The sequence below is a fragment of the Microcaecilia unicolor genome, chromosome 14, assembly GCF_901765095.1.
Source record: "Microcaecilia unicolor chromosome 14, aMicUni1.1, whole genome shotgun sequence".
NCBI lineage: Eukaryota > Metazoa > Chordata > Amphibia > Gymnophiona > Siphonopidae > Microcaecilia > Microcaecilia unicolor.
In genome coordinates, this window is record NC_044044.1 from 42,378,944 (window position 1) to 42,398,750 (window position 19,807).

Genomic DNA, 19,807 nt, shown 5'->3' on the forward strand with positions numbered 1-19,807 from the left:
ATAGAGCCTACATGACCAAATCGCAGGTGTTTAAGATGGGGGGAGAGCCTGATCCACTCTGTTCCAAGTGCCAGTTGAGGGAGGGTACGTTTTTTCATTGTCTCTGGGAGTGCCCCCTGATAAAAGCTTTTTGGGAAGGGGTAATCATCTATCTGGAAGGTCTCGTACGGTCCCGGATTAGTATCACCCCTATGGGGATTATTTTGGATAAATATGAGCTCTTTGCCCTTCAAAGTAGGGGACATAAACAATTCATACGAAATTGATTATGAACAGGTGGTTGGATGTGGCTCCGCTGGACTATTGGCACTGGAGGAACAGGTTACATGATCTTTTGTTGCATGAGCGTAGGGCGGTGGGACCCTCCCCCAAAAGGAGAGCTTGGTTCTTGAAAATATGGAGACCTTACATACAATCTCTGTCTCCGAGAGCGCGAAGTTTAGTGTTAAATGGTTTCTGATTTTTTTTTTCTTTTCGGGGTGGAGGGGGATGGTAGAGGGGCAGAGGGAGGTAGGGGAGGGTGGTAGATGGAGGGGGGATCCTGTGGAGAACGGGGGACCATGTGGAAGGGCCCCCTTAGGGGAGCATTATGGCGGTATGACCACAGTGTTAATATAGATCGCTTTCTAGAGAACCATCTCACACATTGTTGGTCTATAAGTCCGGTATGGCCGGCACAGGGGAGGCTATACAGTTATCCAGCATCCAGATTACCGGCAAGTGCTGGACAGAGGTGGTCGCGTTGTTTATGTCCTTCTGGCTATTAGTCTTTGGGATTGTATAAACGGACGATATATGTTGAAAGTGCTGTTTCATGTTTATTCTAAGTGGATGTTTGGAGGGTTGGAAGGAGGGGTGGGTTTAAGGGTATGGGGGGGAAGAAATTGTTAAAATGTTGATGATGTGATAAGTTTGTTGCACTGATCTAGCAGGATTGATTTTGTACTATGCTTTTCTTGTTTCTGAGGGATCGGTGTCATCTTTTTTTTATGTCATCAATAAAAAATGTTGAAACAAATTATCAATTTGGAAATATAGATGGATTCACAAAGAGAATTGCATGCAAATGAGCTGCTCATTGCTTCTGCAACCCAGCTCATTGCATTCGATATGAGGGAAGCCAGTTGTCTAGCTGAGCATGCGCAGAGCAGCCCATCGCTAAGCGTGGCTGCTCTGTGCATGCTACAGATGGCTCTCATACACACAGATAAGCTGCGTGTATGAGAGCAGACATAGCTTTTCTTCAAAAACAAACATTAAACAAAAAATATGGATGCCTCCGATATCACTGTGCAAAATGCTGTTCAAATGGATGTATGAAATTCCCTGGGCTCAACACTGTTTTCTATGTTTCTAATCAGTGCCACAGAACAAAATCATGTGTCACCAGTACGGTTTAAAGCAGACCAACAGTGCAAACCTACAATTACCCTTTTAATAAGTGGTCTCATCTTCCACTGTTCTATTACATGGAAACAAAAGTGCGTCCAATATGCAGTTCACATATGTGAATGCTACAGACAGCTCTCACACATACAGACAAGCTGCGTATATGAGAGCTGGTGTAGCTTTTTTTAAATTCAAAATCAAACATTAAACTAAGGTAGAAAAATATGGATGCCTCTGATATCACTGGCAAGAGTGCAAGGCAGACAGTCAGCTGCTATTGCAGGAGGAGCTATAACGGGATTCCCCCCCCCCCCCCCCCAAAGAAAAAGCCAGAATAAAATTGCCCATTTCACCAGTCACTGGCAGAGGTGTTTATTGGATATAAGCAGATGTATCTGTTTAACCCCATGCAAAGCAACATGACCCACAGCTCAACTGCCAATACTGCCCATGCAGGTTCCTCTTTGGAGCACAGATTTTTGCCTTTAATGGATTCTCGTGCATATTGCATCATAAGAAGAAAGCATTGGATGAAACAAGAAGCTGAACAGAGCTTCTTAACATCAGGGAGGGAATTTGACAAGGCCGTATTAATGGCATTGCACCTCTTCCTTCTTTATGCTGAAATGATAATGTGCATGGCTCCCGATGGTTGCAATGTTGGAATTCAAATTTAAGACAGCAGATGTGGTCATTTCGAGCACGCTAATGGTGTTGTCTTTATCTAATTTAACAGGAGGCATGGAGCTGTCAGAACCGACAGTTCCAGACCTCCTGTTAACTCATCCATGGTAAAGCTAGGGATTGCTTCATAAGTACTGCCATACTGGGACAGACCAAAGGTCCATCAAGCCCAGCATCCTATTTCCAACAGTGGCCAATGCAGGTCACAAATACCTGGCAAGATCCCCAAAAAGTACAAAACATCTTATACTTCTTATCCCAGAAATAGTGGATTTTCCCCAAGTCCATTAATAATGGTCTATGGACTTTTCCTTTAGGAAGCCGTCCAAACCTTTTTTAAACTCTGCTAAGCTAACTGCCTTTACCACATTCTCTGGCAATGAATTCCAGAGTTTAATTACATGTTGAGTGAAGAAAAATTTTCTCCAATTCGTTTTAAATTTACTACATTGTAGCTTCATTGCATGCCCCCTAGTCCTAGTATTTTTGGAAAGCGTGAACAGATGCTTCACGTCTACCCGTTCCACTCCACTCATTATTTTATAGACCTCTATCATATCTCCCCTCAGCCGCCTTTTCTCCAAGCTGAAGAGCCCTAGCTGCTTTAGCCTTTCCTCATAGGGAAGTCGTCCCATCCCCGTTATCATTTTCGTCGCCCTTCTCTTTTCTAATTCCACTATATCTTTTTTGAGATACGGCGACCAGAGTTGAACACAATATTCGAGGTGTGGTCGCACCATGGAGCAATACAAAGGCATTATAACATCCTCATTTTAGTTTTCCATTCCTTTCCTAATAATACCTAGAATTCTATTTGCTTTCTTAGCCGCAGCAGCACACTGAGCAGAAGGTTTCAAAGTATCATTAACGACGACACCTAGATCCCTTTCTTGGTCTGTGACTCCTAACATGGAACCTTGCTTGACGTAGCTACAATTAGGGTTCCTCTTTCCCACATGCATCACTTTGCACTTGCAAAGCCAAGAAACACCTAAATTGGTTCCCTTTGAGACACAGTGCCAAGAGCACATGGGTATCTTATGTACTTATGATTCCTCAATGCTGGATCCAAAGATGCCTAGATCCAGTGAGCCCTGTCAGTGCTTGATGCTGGAGCAGGTGAAGACCTCCCTAATATTGACGCATCCTTAGTGTCCGTTACAACTCCCAGGTCCACAGCAACCGATGCAGACTTTGATGAACCGCACTTATCAGCACAAAAATACTTTTGTACTTTTCTCAGCTCCTTAGGATTAATTTTATTTATATTTGATATACCGCAGTTTGACAGTCCGTCACAGCAGTTCACAAATAACATTAATAATAAAAAAGATGAAAGCAAAATATACAGTTACATCTTCAAAACTAAATAGATGCAGAAAGAAGAAAGTTATACCATTAGAGGTTTTCTCTTGGATATCTGGCAACAAGAGAGATGACAAGAAAGCATCATGGTTGGGTCCCAAGCATGGCAAGCACCGATTATGAAGATTGGTTCTCAAGCCATTCTGTCTCCTCTACCTTAAATATGTATATTTCTCTTTTCCGGAATTGGTGATCACCATTACGGAACAATGTAAGCCACATAGAGCCTGCAAATAGGTGGGAAAATGTGGGATACAAATGCTACAAATAAATAAATAAATAAATATGGTCTTGCCACACAGAATGCACCATTTGAAACCACTGGAAGTTTTCTGGGACATGTCAGGGAACACAGACACAGCGAAATCAAACAGCTCAATGATGGAAAAATAATGAAAAACATTTTTAAAAGTAAGATATCTAGAATGGAACACTAAGGCCAATGAGCTGCGGAAAAATACAGGAAACTTAAAAGTGCAAAATAATAAATAAATAAATAAATAAATAAATAAATAAATAAATAAATAAACTGAGTATAAAAAGGGGCACAGTGAAAGTAATATGGGTCCTGCACAGCACTTACAAAAAGAAACAAAAATTGTGAGAAACCAGATGTGAGCAAGCACATCTTTACTGCTCTGTAGAAGAACAAAGACTGGCTGGTCCTGCGTGGTGTCGGTGGGCGGGAAGGCATTTGTACATGCACGTTGGGACTCCCAAAAGCTTCTGGAAAAGAAGCTGAGGATTTTCCCACACCGAGCTCCATCAGATGGCATCACCCATACACGTGTGATGTCCTGCTTGTCCTCAGAAAAAGACCAATATAATTTATCTGGTCTACCCAGCAGGGTTGCTAGGGAACTACCTGCCACACAGCTATTTTCCCATGCATTTGTTTTTATTTTTGAGGGGTTCTACCTGCAACGGAGGATAAAGGTGTCCAGTTACGACTTGCTCTCTTTCACATTTTGTATTATCTAGTACTGCCAATCTTCCCGTGGCTCCGTTCTATTCCTTCCTCTGTTAACTACTATCTTTGCAATCTTGGACTCCAGAAACCTTTTGTACAATGATAGGATCACTATATCAACCGAAGCAAACCAAAGCCTGATTGGTCCTGACTTTGCCCCCACTGCATGCAAAGATTTGTGGTTTTGATTTTTCTATAGATTCCCCTAAGAAAAATCAATCAGAGCAGGAAACAGGGCAAAACCAGGATTGAACCCGCCTATTCAGTTGACTTGAGAAGAGGTGGCAATCCCATGAGAGGACCAATCTAGATCCTAGAAATACTTTTTTTCTTCCATTAAAAAATAGCTGTTTACAGAAGGCTTTTCCGTGACCTTCCCCTCATAACCTATGGAATAAAGTTGGGGCTGCTGATGTAATTCTATGTCCTGGAAACTCTCAGCCTTACCACCCCATTCCCTACTTCCATTCAGGTGAATACATCCATGAAGAAGCGATCCATGTGAGGAAGAGTGTGACATGCAGAGATGAGGTGGTGTACATCAATGGCACCCTGTACTGTACCAACCTAAGAACTTCCTTTATACCTCACCAGGCTCCAGAGATAGAGGTACATCCTCATGGATATTCTGGGCTAAAGTTCCAGCAATTTCCATCAAGTTGTTGCACAGTAAAATATGCACACCTAATTTTATCTCTAGCACAAAAAAAAGGCAAAAGCGTACAAATTGTCTGCTCTTTCTGGACAACATTAGGAAATGTGAAATTTGTTCTTACCTGTTAATTTCTAGGGCTGCTGGACAATTACAAATTTTAATTACAATTTTTCTGACAATTAAAATAATCTTGAGTTCACCATACTGCATGGGGTATAGGGTATAGGAGCACTCTTTTATGAATATAATTAGATCAGATTTCCAAAACACAGGTTTAGTCAAGAGGGAGAGATCAGACACAGACATTAGTTAAACTGCAAACTGAATTGATTCAATCTTTCTTCTCCAGCATCTTTAAAACAGGATTATTTTATGATGAAATTGCTTTTGAAATGATAGGCTTGCTTTATCCAATTTAAGAATATGGCACATGGTTATCTGTAAAAGTTAAGCATACAAACAAAAATTACTGTTGAAGCTGGAGTAAGAAGTATGTGAGGGACTGAAATTGGGCGATTTTATGAGCATATAGTGGCGGTAAGCCCAACACAGTATTACCACATGCTAATCTGGAGCTACCGCCAGCCCAACGCGGGCACTGGTGGTAATTCCAGCCCCAGCACGCACCATTTCCCACACTAGGGAAAATCAGCCCATATCTTGTAGTGTGGCGATAACCCAGCAGTAATCGAGCAGTGCCATGTGCTGCCCAGTTACCACCAGATTAGCACAGGAGCCCTTACCTCCACCTCAATAGGTGGCGGTAAGTGCTCCCCCCTGGACAGTCATCTTACCGCATGGCCATGGCTATTTTCAGCCTTTTTATCCGCTGCAGTAAAAAGGGCTGCAACATGATGCAAAAATGAGCCCTGCCGCTAGCAAAGGGCTCTTTTTACCTCAGCTTGGTAAAAGGTCCTCATAATGCAACATGTCAAGAAATCATGTGTGACCTCTTCTAACCCCTCTGTGTTAGTTGCTGATAGGGCAGCAGGTTTTTGCTTCAAATCTTTATACAAGTACTGCTATACATTTCAGGGAGTGACTTGATACCATCCAAATTGTCATTTTTTAATTAACAGGATGACAAAACCTTCATTATCTAAATCACAAAACAGAGCTGTCAAGGATATCACAAAATCGAAGTGACACCTCCCACGGCCTGACTTCGGCCCAAGTTTCAAATTCTGCCTCAGGGTCCGTGGTGTCCGACTGAAGAGATTTACAAAAAGAACAAATATAGTCACATCATTGTAATACTTTTAAACATAGAAAACAGGTAAGGGTTATTCCAGGAGTTTCATCACGCAAAAGGAATTTGCATTTCTGAATTTAAAAAACCCACGCACCCCTGTCTTTTACACCTTGCCTAAAATCAATAAAAGACAACCCACCAGGGCATCCGATCATTTCTAGCAATGATTCATTGCTGGAACCGTTGACTATTTATGTTGATACTTTTTTACATCCCTTTGTGCAACAATCTAGATCGTGCATTAAGGGTACTACAGATTTTTTGATTCAGCTTCAGAAGATTAGTAATCCAGAAGATAACTGGTTCACGGTCACTATGGATGTGATCAGTTTATATACAATTATTCCACAAGAAGAAGCGCTTACTATACTTAGGGATGTGCTAGATCGCAAAATTGATTGTCAAATACCTACATCATTCATTGTAGAATTAGCATCTCTAGCACTTAAAAATAATTTTTTCCAATTTGAATGTAGACTTTTCAAATAGACAACAGGGGTTGCTATGGGCGTCACTATCGCACCTTCAGTAGCGAATTTATTTGTGGCAGACTTTGAGAAGAAATACATCTATGTTTCACCCTGGTTTGACAAAGTCAAACTGTGGTTGAGATTCACAGATGACATTTTTTGTCTTTGGACAGGGACTAAAGAAGAACTTGGGAAGATTTTGTCATGTTCCTGAACAACTGTCATTCTTCTTTGAGATTCACTATGCAATTTGACATACATACAGTATCATTTTTGGATGTCCTAGTCATGAAGAGGAACAATAAATCCCACACCACTATTTTCCAAAAAGAAACTGACAGAAACACCTTCCTGGATTATGATAGCTGACATCCGAAAAAGCTGAAGGACAGTCTACCTTTCTCTCAATTTTTGCATTTTAGGCGCATTTGCTCTGATATCTCAGCAGAGCCAGAGAACTGAGCTCCAGATTGAGAAACAGAGGATATCCTAAGAAAGTTATTCATCGAGCCTATAGACGGGCCAAATACAATAATCGTGATTATCTTTTTTTGCCCAGGCAGGTAAATAACGATGAGGATGAAGAAACTTTAACTTGCGTGGTGCGTCATTCCACTACAGCCAACAGGTTTGCCAGTATAATTAGGAATAACTGGCACATAATACAAACGTTACCTGGCTTTGAAAATATGAAGTTGAGATTAGCATTTAGTAGGGGACGTAACCTCAAAGACATTCTCGCACCGTCAGCCTTGAGACATTCTATACAGGAGACAGATGAAGAAGGACATAGAGGATGTGGAGAATGCAGAATGTGTGGTATTATGTTGAATGCTAAAGAATTTGTAGATCCTCAATCTATGAAGACATACAGATTACATCACAGTACCTCTTGTTCATCCGATTGGGTTGTATATTGCATTAGATGCGCCTGTAATAAACTATACGTAGGTCAGACGTCCCGGAAATTATCTACCAGACTTATTGAGCACAAAAGCAATATTAATACTAATAAAACTATGGCACCTCTGGCAGCTCACTGTATTAAGGAAGGTCATTCTTTTGAGAGCCTGAGATGCATTGTGCTCCAACAAGTCAAATGGCACTTTGGAGTTGGTGACAAGAAACTACTCCTATTGAGACAAGAACAACGTTGGATTTTTCGTTTACACACTTTGCATCTATATGGGATAAACACCAGGATTGAATGGAATCAATTTTTTTAGCAAGTGTGATGTCATTTGATTGACACTTCTCGGGGTGGGTTTTGCCCTGGTAGCGTCTGACGTGAGACTTTAAAAACCGCGGCCATTTAAACCGGCAGTCAGAGGTTAAAGCCGGTGATAGCGTGCACATTGTGAGAGAAACTTGAGAACGTTTGATGAGGTTTATGTTTAAAAGTATTACAATGATGTGACTACATTTGTTCTTTTTGTAAATCTCTTCAGTCGGACACCATGGACCCTGAGGCAGAATTCGCAACTTGGGCCGAAGTTGGGCCGTGGGAGGTGTCACTTCGACTGCAAGATTTAGAGATAAGTGCATTTTTTGACCGTTTAGTTGGTTCATAATACATGGTTAGAACAACATATTAGCTTAACTTTTGATATAGGAGGTTTTTGCCCATGATGATTTAAGGGACCTCCCTTATGTTGTATCAACGACGGAGCACTCCCTCTGCATTTGAGGCTTTTCCTCCATTTCAAATCATTTTTGAACACATCAGTTTTTTCATGTGGATATCTTATATTGCTTATCAAAACCTTCATTATACCATTGTTATGGGAATAAGATGCTCTCATTTTTACAAATATTGGATAATTGTACATCATCAATGTCCCTGCCTTCCTCTGCAGGCCCCCAGAGCCTTCCTGCAGCTGTGTCCCACCCTTGTGGAAACAAGAAGTTGCATCACAGGTGGCAGTATACAGCTACAGAGAGGCTCTGGGACTGTCGGAGGAAGGCAGGTACAGTGATGCGATACAATAGTGGACCCATGGGAGTTCGGAAAGGGAAGGGAGAGAATAGCCAGGCAGTTGACTTGATTAAAATTTATCAAGGAAAAAATTAATACCTTAATCATGTTAGTTAACATGATCAATCCACAGCCCTGTTAATTTATTTTCCTTGATTCCTGTAGGACCAGTCCAGATAAGTGGGCTGTGCTCCCCAGCCAGGAGATGAAGACAGAGAACAGTGATGACATCATCAGTAGCAGCCTGGAACTTGATCAAGCAGACCTTGACGTATATCCAAGCTAGCTGTTTGGCTTCATTCTCATAGTTAAAAATAATCTTTCTATTCCCTATCATCAGATGAGTTTATAATTGAGGTGTTCCCAGTTCTGGCAAAAAGCACACCCTTAGGTTTTTCTGGGTTTCATTTTAAGCTACTGTAAAAATTCTTGGAGTATTATTAAACCATAATTTGACTTTTCGGATGCAGATTTCTAGAATTGTACATTGTAATGTTTATAAGTTAAGAATGATTTATTCTGTTCGGAATCTTTTCTCTGTTTTGGACCTTCATGTGCTGACATTCTTTTATACTTAGCCAATTGGATTACTGCAATTCCCTTTTTTTTTATTTAAGTGATTTTAATTTTTTACACAAGCTTTAATCTTGTTACAAGCAATACAAGACAACAGAAAAAAGAAGAAGAAAAAAAAACCCATATTGTTACATACATAAATGTCTTCCTTAGACCACATAATGTGTGTGGGGGGGGGGGGGGGGGGGGGGAGACAAAGAAATTTCAGAGAAAATAATAGGAAAACTTAAAGAATAGGCTAAACACCTTTAAACCACCTATTTCTTCTATAAGCTGTAGTTCTATTATCACTTGACTATCTTTTTCAGGTCTATGAAATCTCTTAATTGTTTCGGTACAATGAAAACATACTTAATATCTAAATATTTTATAATACATTTACATGGGTAAGCGAGTAAAAAGGATGCACCCAAGGACCTCGTCTCTTCTCTCATTTCCAGAAATGTTTTCCTTCTTTCTTGTGTTACTTTTGTAACATCAGGAGTAGAGGAGTGTGGTAGCCGTGTTAGTCCACTCTTAAGGTTATCAATAGAATTCAAACAAAATAAAACATGGAAAAGAAAATAAGATGATACCTTTTTTATTGGACATAACTTAATACATTTCTTGATTAGCTTTCGAAGGTTGCCCTTCTTCGTCAGATTGGAAATAAGCAAATGTGCTAGCTGACAGTGTATATAAGTGAAAACATTCAAGCATTACTATGACAGTCTGACAGGGTGGGAGGATGGGGGTGGGTAGGAGGTATGCATGGGGACATCAAAGCATATCATTGATATTCTAACAGGATGGGTGTGGATAGGTGAGGGGTGGGGTGATCAACAGAGAAATACAGCTTTATGGTTTATAATGGGCTAGGAACCCCAGATCCTTGTTAAGTCCTTTCTGTTGGGTGTTAAAATATTCAATCATTCTGACTTCAAAGGTCTTACGTTCTTGTATGGTTTTAAAGTTACCTTTCAGGATTCTCACTGTGAAGTCACTGGTACAGTGTCCTGGTCCTGTAAAATGCTGACCAACAGGGGTGGGAGCCCTACTGGCACCAGTATTGTTCATGTGATGTCTATGTAAATTGAATCTTGTCTTAAGCATCTGGCCTGTTTCTCCAATATAGCATCCTTCGTTACATTTTTTTACACTGAATGATATATACCACATTGGAAGATGAGCAAGTGAAAGATTCCTTTATGTTGAAAATCTTTCCTTTGTGGATGACTGTGGGGTCCTGTGAAATATTTTGGCATAGTTTGCAACTGGATAAATTACAGGGAAGTGTGCCTTTCTGTTCCTTTTCAGTCTGTGATGGAAGTTTACTTCTGATTAGCTTGTGTTTTAAGTTGGGTGGCTGTCGGAAGGCCAGTACTGGTGGGGATGGGAATATCTCTTTCAGTAATTCATCCTCCTGGAGTATAAGTTGTAGATCTCTTATGATTTTCCTCAGTTTTTCCAGCTCTGGATTGTATGTCACTACAAGGGGGATTCTGTCTGTGGATTTTTTCTCCTAATCTGTCAGACTGTCATAGTAATGCTTGAATGTTTTCACTTATATACACTGTCAGCTAGCACATTTGCTTATTTCCGATCTGACAAAGAAGGGCAACCTTCGAAAGCTAATCAAGAAATGTATTAAGTTATGTCCAATAAAAAAGGTATCATCTTATTTTCTTTTCCATGTTTTATTTTGTTTGATTTCTATTGGTAACATCAGGAAAAATCCATAGTTTTTGACCACAGAATTTCTGGTGAATATTTTTAAAGAATAACTTTAGGACTGCATTATAGTCTTGTTCAAAGACATAAGAAATCAAAAGAGTAGCTCTATTTGTTACCTCAGACAATGAGTCTTCCAAAATTAAGGATAAATCCTTTAGTTCATCGGATTTTTCTTGTTCCAATCCTACCAGATTGTCTCCTTGGTTTCTTTTTGAAGGAAGAAAAAAGATCTTATTAATAGGAGGTATATGTTGAGAGGAATATTTACTGCAATTCCCTTTTTAATAGTATTCAATTACTGGATATCAAAAAACTTCAGATAGTTCAAAATGTAACAAACTGCTTACTAAATCCCCAAAATTTGATCATGTTACACAGTTACTCCGAAAGGCTTCCCATGCAACACAGGATAACATTAAGATCTTATTTTTAGTTCATAAAATATGTCATTCGGGCATTCTCTCTTATTTATTTAGGGACCCTTTTACTAAGGCGCACAGACACCTACACGTATCCAATTCACGTCAAATTGGAACTACCACCCGGATACCACATGCCCCGGATGGTATTTCCATTTTTGGCACACGCCCAAAACACGCAGTAGAAAATATTTTCTATTTTCTACCACAGGGCACTTACCTGGCAGTAATCAGCAGTTTGCATGCACTGGACACTTACTGCCTGTTTAGCGCATGAGACCTTACCACTAAATCAATGGGTGATGTTAAAGTCTCAGGCCGAAAGTGGACGCAAGCTGGTTTTCATTTTTCCACACGTCCATTTTCTGGCATAATAAAAAAAATCCTTTTTCCAGGCGCGCTCAGGAAATGGACCAGTGTGTGTCCAAAACACGTGCCTACACTAGCACAGGCCACTGGGTGTGCCTTAGTAAAAGGGCCCCTTAGATTTTTAATACTTTATAAGATCACTCAGAGCAGCAGCACAAATCAGTTAGTGGTCCCAACACTTCATCATATAATTTTGGATACTATTGGAATTAAGGAGGAGATTGGGAATTACTGATCAGTCAGTCTGACCTCGGTGGTGAGTAAGCTAATGGAAATGCTACTAAAGCAGAGGATTGTAAGATTTCTCAAACTGAATGGAATGCAGGACCTGAGGCAGCATGGCTTCACTGGTGGCAGGTCGTGTCAGATGAATCTGACTGACTTCTTCGACTGGGTGACCAAACAGACATGGTAGGGGCGCTTGATGTGGTATACTTGGATTTCAGCAAAGCCTTTGACTTGGTTCCACACAGGCGACTGATAAATAAATTGAGTGCCCTCGGTATATGACCTAGAGTAACTGATTGAGTTAAAAATTGGTTGAATGGAAGGAGACAGAGTAGTGGTAAATGGAACTTGCTCCTAAGAAAAGGATGTTGTCAGTGGAGTACCGTAGGGATCGGTCCTTGAGCCAGCTCTTTTTAAAGTCTTTGTGAGGGATATTGCAGAAGGGCTGTCTGGTAAGCTTTGTTTCTATGCGGATGAGACCAAACTCTGCAACAAGGTGGACACCCTGGAAGGTGTGAATGACACGAGGAAGGACCTAGCGAAGCTGGAGGAATGGACCAATATTTGGCAACTAAGATTTAATCCCAAAAAATGCAGGGTTATGCATTTGGGTCGAAAGGATCCAAGGGAACAGTACAGTATAGGGGGTGAAGTGCTTCAGTGTACGAAGGAAGAACGGGACTTGGGGGTGATTATGTCTGATGACCTTAAAGCTTCCAAACAGGTAGAAAAAGCGACGGTCAAAGCCAGAAAGCTGCTTGGGTGCATAAAAAGAGGGATGACCAGAAGGAAAAAGGAGGCGACAGTGCCATTGTCTAAGTCTCTGGTGAGGCCCCATTTAGAGTACTGTGTGCAGTTCTGGAGACCGCACCTACAGGATGGAGTCAGTCCAGAGAGTGGCTACAAAATTAGTAAGTGGTCTTGAACACAAAAAAATATAGGGACAGGCTTATGAATCTCAACATGTATACGCTGGAAGAGAGGAGCGAGAGAGAAGATATGATAGAGACGTTTAAATTTCTCATGGGCATTTACGTACAGGAAGTGAGCCTTTTTCAAATGGAGAGCTCTAGAACGAGGGGGCATAAGATGAAGTTAAGGAATGGGCTTAGGAGTAATCTAAGAAAGTAATAGTTCATGGAAAGGGTGGTAGAGGTTTGGAATGGCCTCCTGATGGAGGCTGTGGAGTCGAGGACTGTGTCAGAATTTTAAAAGGCATGGGATAAGCATGTGGGATCGCTTAGGAAAAGGAAGAGTTAGGGGTTACAGAGGATGGGCATACTGGATGGGCCATTTGGCCTTTATCTTCCGTCATAGAAACATATTTCTATGCTTCTATTAGAGCAAAGACGTTTAGTGTTACAGGGCCTACTATTTGGAATACTCTGCCTCAACACTGTCTGAAATCATCTCTAGCAGCAAAAGTCTTAAAACCCAGTTAAAAGCGTTCCTATTTCATGATGCCTTTTGAATATTGGTTTTTTTAAGGTGATCCTATGTTCATTGGACATGGTCTGGACGTTGGGTTGGGCACCACTAGATATGAACTAATCTTTATCTATTAAGATTTTATTTAGGTTAAGACTATTTTATAGCTCATAGTTTTTCTCTCTATTATTTTTTTTCTTCTCTCTCCTTTTTGGACAAATATTGAGTTCTTTTCACTATTACAGAATGTTTAGTATTGCAAACCACTCAGGCAGTCTTCCAGTGGGCAGTATATTAAATTTTTTACATAAACTTGAAAATACACAAACAAAACTGTGAAACACATACAAACCAAAACACCAAATGCAATTAGGAAACAATCCACCCGACCCACCTGCAAAGATTGAATCCCAACTGAAATTGCTGTGAGAAACTGATGGACCTGATCTGAAGATTCTTCGTCTTCCCCCAGTGGGTCACTGTCCTGGTCTACCAGGAATCAAGAAAATGGGAAATTAGCAGGTGGGAACAAAATTTCACCTTCCTTATCATCCTGCTAGATCATTCGGACAAGTGGGATGTGCCAAAGCCCTGGCAGAGAGGAAGACAAGGTCCTTTTCCCCTCCCCCACCCCAAGAATTGTCTTCCCTTAGGTGCCTACCTCCCTAGCATGAATATACACTTGCAAAAAAAAGCAAAGAAAAATACATTGCTGCTCTGTAACTAGTTTCAAAGACCACCATTTCATTTATTTGGTTTTATTTGTATGTAAGTCACAAATAAGTAAATCACTCGTTACAGAAAAACAGAGAATGAATCATAAATTCAGATAAAATTAAAAAAAAAAAAAAGATAAGAACACACTAAACTTTTCATAAGACCACAAAAAAGGGAGCCTATGTATCTATGGAGATCTTAAGAGGTAAATAGACAAAAAAAAATCCACATTAAACAACAAGCACAACATAACTCCTTAGAATTTAGACTATAACACCAACTAAATATTGATTCCACTGGAAATCTTCTTAAGGTCCAAAAAGGCTCTAAGCTGTGCTAGAACAAAAAAAAAAAACATACTTTATCGTCCAAATTCACAGCAGGGCCCACTTCTCTCAGCGATTTCTGGGGTTGTTTGGTGGAATAGTGCTCCAGTGTTTGTTGAACCAGTGAGAACGTTCTAGCCAGAGAGGAAACAACTTTAAGAACTCCCTTCCTCCTAATATGAGAAATCATCATAGAAGAAACCAGAACACACCAACCAGCACTAGGAGAGGTAAGAACCACCAAACTTAATGTGTCATCATCTTGGCCACCGAGAAACCACCATTTCAGACTCTATCCAGGCCAACCCTGCTCTCCTATAAAAGATAATTCTAAGGCTTAAATACAATAGGTGTATTGAGTGAAGGGCCGCCTTCCTCTAACAGGATACCATAGACTAAGATGATGTTCCCACCTTTCAACGATCCACTGACTGGAAGAGAAGAAAAAAAAACCTACAATCTGTCTTATGGGAGATGGTACCTTAAATTATCCAAATAAGACCTTCAACAAAAATTTGATGGACCTCTGCTAGATGCAAGCAAAGGCCAGAGACACGTTACTTGATTGAAGACAAAAGGCGAGATGTCCTCAGACAAAATGGGGGTGAAACAGCCCCTACCAACCCTCAGAGGAGATGACAAGTGCAAACCAGGCCACTTTCATCAAGGAAGCAACAAGTGGAAGACTAGGCAGCTTCACCATCCTCTAGAATGCTTAGGAACAGAGCCGCTAATCCACTGGAACTAAATCTCCAACTGAGGAAGACCATCTAAACTTCCTCTATGCCAGCTATGGAGGCTACTGAAACCATCTTCAGACAACACTATGCCCACTGGTAGCGCCAATTAAACGCTGATGCTACAGCTGTGCTCTGGGCAACTTTTTACCCAATGAAAAGCCACTCTGGCAACATCAACAGCCAGTCCCTGGACAGTTACCCTCACAATCAGTGGAAGAAACCTTTTTAGCACCTGTTGGATAGTTCTGAACAGCCAGATAAAAGCCCTAAAGGACTCATGGACTTCCATATCATCTGACCCAGGCAGAGGGCTGGGTCAGATGATATGCCAGGCCCCCTCCCTGCCCATCTTCAAATCATTGCTCAAAGCCCACCTCTTCAATGTCGCCTTCGGCACCTAACCACTACACCTCTATTCAGGAAATCTTGACTGCCCCAACTTGACATTTCATCCTTTAGATTGTAAGCTCCTTCAAGCAGGGACTGTCCTTCTTTGTTAAACTGTACAGCGCTGCGTAACCCTAGTAGCGCTCTAGAAATGTTAAGTAGTAGTAGGGCTCCTCCAGCATTATGGACTGGCCTCAAAACACACTACTTCTTATAATGTGGGATTCCCCAGTCATGCCTTTGGCAGGTGACAAAGATTTTGCTGTTAAAGGAGTGCACTCTTAACTATCACAGGTGAGGCACCCAACTGAAGACCTACTGCAACTAGAATGACCAACTGACCAGCTGGCCCATTAAAGAGAGGTCATGCATGCCAACTCTAGCAAATGCCCAAAATCTTCAGTGTTGGGAAGAGAACACCCGCCATTGTAAGAGCCTCTAGGCTCTCTTATCTCACAACAGGAAGCTTGCCAAGACTGAAATGGAACCAAGTCTACAAACTGTCAAGAGAACAAATGAGCACCACACTTCCCAACTCCTGTGGCACTCTGGCTCCAATCTCTGAACTGCCCACTGTACCAATGAGAAGAGTCTGAATTCCCCTTGCACCGTTGAAAGAGCTGCCAGAAATGATGCTGAGTGGCGGCCTAATAGTGCAGTGGGCTTTGATCCTGGTGTCCTGGGTTTGATTGGAAACAGGATGCTGGGCTCGATGGACCTTTGGTCTTTCCCAGTATGCAATACTTATGTACTAATGATTCCCACTGCAGCTCCTTGTGACCTTGGGCAAGTCACTGAACACGCCATTTCCTCAGGTACAAACACAGAGATTGTGAACCCTCTAACAGAGCGAGTACCTGCTCATAATATGTGATTGTTCTCTGCCTTGAACTTGATGGTTAAGCAGAACATAAATGCCAGAATTGAAGAGTCATGGTATAGGAGGTAGTGTCCTATTGTGGATTAAAAACTGGCTAAAGGATAGAAAAAAGGGAGTAAGGTTAAATGGTAAGTATTCTCAATGGAGAAGGGTAGATAGTAGGGTTCCCCAGGGATCTGTGTTGGGACTGCTGCTTTTTAACATATTTATAAATGATCTAGAGATGGGAGTAACTAGTGGGGTAATTAAATTTGCTGACAACACAAAGTTATTCAAAGCTGTTAAATCACAAGAGGATTGTGAAAAATTACAAGAGGACCTTATGAGACTGGGCGTCTAAATGGCAGATGACGTTTAATGTGAACGAGTGCAAAGTGCTGCATGTGGGAAAGAGGAACCTGAACTATAGCTATGTAATGCAAGGTTCCATGTTAGGAGTCAACGACCAAGAAAGGAGTCTATTTGCAAAGAAAGCAAATAGAATGCTAAGTATTATTAGGAAAGAAATGGAAAACAAAAATGAGGATGTTATAATGCCTTTGTATCGGTCTATGGTGCAACTGCACCTTGAATACTGTGTTCAGTTCTGGTCGCCGTATCTCAAAAAAGATGTAGTGGAATTAGAAAAGGTACAGAGAGGGGGGATGAAAATCATAATGAGGATGGGATGACTTCCCTATGAGGAAAGGCTAAAACGTCTAGGGCTCTTCAGCTTGGAGAAAAGACGGCTGAGGGGAGATATGATAGAGGTCTAGAAAATAATGAGTGGAGTGGAACAGGTAGGTGTGAATCATTTAGTTTACTCTTTCCAAAACTACTAGGATTAGGGGGCATGCAATGAAGCTACAAAGTAGTAAATTTAATACGAATCGCAGAAAATGTTTCTTCACTCAATGTGTAATTAAACTCTGGAATTTGTTGCCAGAGAATGTGGTAAAGGAGGTTAGCTTAGCAGGATTTTAAAAAGGTCTGGACAGCTTCCTAAAGGAAAAGCCCATAGACCATGATTAAATGGACAGGGAAAATCCACTGCTTTTTCTGGATATGCAGCATAAAATGTAATGAACTTTTTCGGGAACTTGCCAGGTATTTGTGACCTGGATTGGCCACTGTTGGAAACAGAATGCTAGGCTTGATGGACCTTTGGTCTGTCCCAGTGTGGTAATACTTATGTACTTATAAACCAACCCCACTTAAGTGCATTTGCCAGGTATCCAGGAGCAGAGAAGCCCTGGAGATTCCTTCAGAATGAATATGGAGGTATGCCTCAGATGAGATTGCCACTATCACTGACTACTAGATCTGCATGCAGAACCAGAGAAGCATTGGCTCCACAAAGACCTAAGAGCCAGATAGCTCCCCAATGAAGGAGCTGATGCAGCATGAAGCCAATACTCCTGTCCTGGAGATACCACAAAGCGCTAGCAAGAGGCCCACCAAACCTAGTGTTTAATCAGAAAGGAATACTCCAAACAGCCATTCAGCCAAGGAAATTAGCAAAATAGGCCATACTAAGCAGACTGAACTAGTTGGCCTACAGTAGAGCCCTCAGCCACTCCATGTTGTCTCTTTAGAGATAACAGCCCCAGATCCAACCCAGACTACATAAGTCTTGAATGCTTGAACCCTACTGGACTGAGAATGAAGAAGCCTGCTCTGGGAAAATCCTCATCTTTGACTTCTGTGTGTATTTATTTACAATAACTTGATATACCACAAAAGGCCAGAGATGGTGTCTAGGTAGTTAAACTTAGAAAGCAAAATCAGAAGGGAAGGGAGGATGGTCAAGGGGAGAGAGAATCAGGGACGGGAGGAGAGAGAATCAGGGACGGATTAGGAGCGAGAAGAGAACAGAGAGAGAGAGGATTCATGTTGATATACCAAAGATCTCAGCAAAGAGTAACATTTTAAGCAAGGATTTGCATTTTGGGTAGGAGGGTTCAAAGCCATAGATAACAGGAGAGCCATGTTTCAGAATTTTGGATTTATGTAGCAAAGATTGGTGTTGCAGGAAATATTTAGGTGGAAAGATGATGAGCGAGAGTGAAAGACTAGCTGGCCAGAGCGTTGGGAATGGAGGGGAAAAAAAGGTACATAGTATAGTGAGGGGAACATGGTTAGCAGCCCTTGAATACTAAGGTGAGGAGTTTAAATTTAAACACGATAAGAGATGGGAAGCCACTATTTTGACTTTAGCCTGGGAGGGGGGGGGGGGGGGAATCATGACCAAAGCGGTAAGAGGTGTGGAGAAGTTTGACTGTGGTTGACTGAATGAGTTGGAAGCACTTCAGAGCGTACAGTTACAATAATCTAGATAAGGTATTACAAGGCTAAGGATAAGAGAGTGAAAGGAAGTGTCTAACCACACGGGTATGATGAAAGATGTCTGTATAACCAGGGATGTGGAGTCGGAGTCGTGGAGTCGGCAGCAATTTTGGGTACATTGAGTCGGAGTCGGCAAAAATGTACCGACTCCGACTCCTCATACATTTGAATAAAGTACTTCTCTGCTGTGAATAAAGCTTAGTACCTAGTTGTTTCACTAGTGTGAAGTCCAGCTGAACTATTTTGCTGGAGAGCTTCCCTCTGCTCAGTCTCCCTTTGCAATTACTGACCTGCTGTAGAGCACCTCCTCTCTGACCCCACAGTGAACTTAAGCTCCAAGAGAAGATCATTCAGCACACACAGATAAGGCAGCAGAGAGACTCCACCCAACTTCCTCTCTCTCTGCAAGAAGAGCTTTATATTTTAGTGGAAGTGGCACACCATTCACATTGGCAAAAAGAATGTCAGGAAACATGACAAAGTCTGCTGTTTATGAACACGTTACAATATCAACAGATGGGAAACATTATGTATGTCAATGTATTATAGAAGATGATGATGGTGAAAAAGCATGTCATGCAAAAATTAGCAGTTTCAGTGGTTATGAAAAAAATGCACCTACAAGAGCATCAAATTTAAAAAGACACTTGCAGCGTTTCCATCCTAAAGTGTTAGAAGCTGTGAATGAGAAAGATAGCAATGAAAACATTCCATCTACTTCAGGGTCAATAAAAGATCAGAAATCTACTGGAGGCCAGACACAACTATCAAGATTTTTTACAGCTGACAAAGTTACTATAACAATGACACCAGAAAAATTCAAAAACCACATCATTGTTTTTTTTATGTGTGTTTTTTTGTTTAAACTTTAGGATTAATGAATATTTATAGTTTCTTTAATAAATAAAATAAAAAGTCACAATGACATAGATTTTAAAC

General features: G+C 41.1%; 1 protein-coding gene across 4 annotated transcripts in view; it reads left to right on the top strand.

Moving 5' to 3' along the window:
* The window catches only part of MTMR11 (myotubularin related protein 11), a 149,411-nt gene that overhangs the window by 75,493 nt on the left and 54,111 nt on the right, over positions 1–19,807 (top strand). For all 4 annotated transcript variants that reach the window (XM_030186967.1, XM_030186971.1, XM_030186969.1 and 1 more), the window contains one exon: positions 4,881–5,017. In XM_030186967.1, the coding sequence (XP_030042827.1) occupies positions 4,881–5,017 (137 nt within the window). The remainder of the gene's footprint in view (positions 1–4,880; positions 5,018–19,807) is intronic.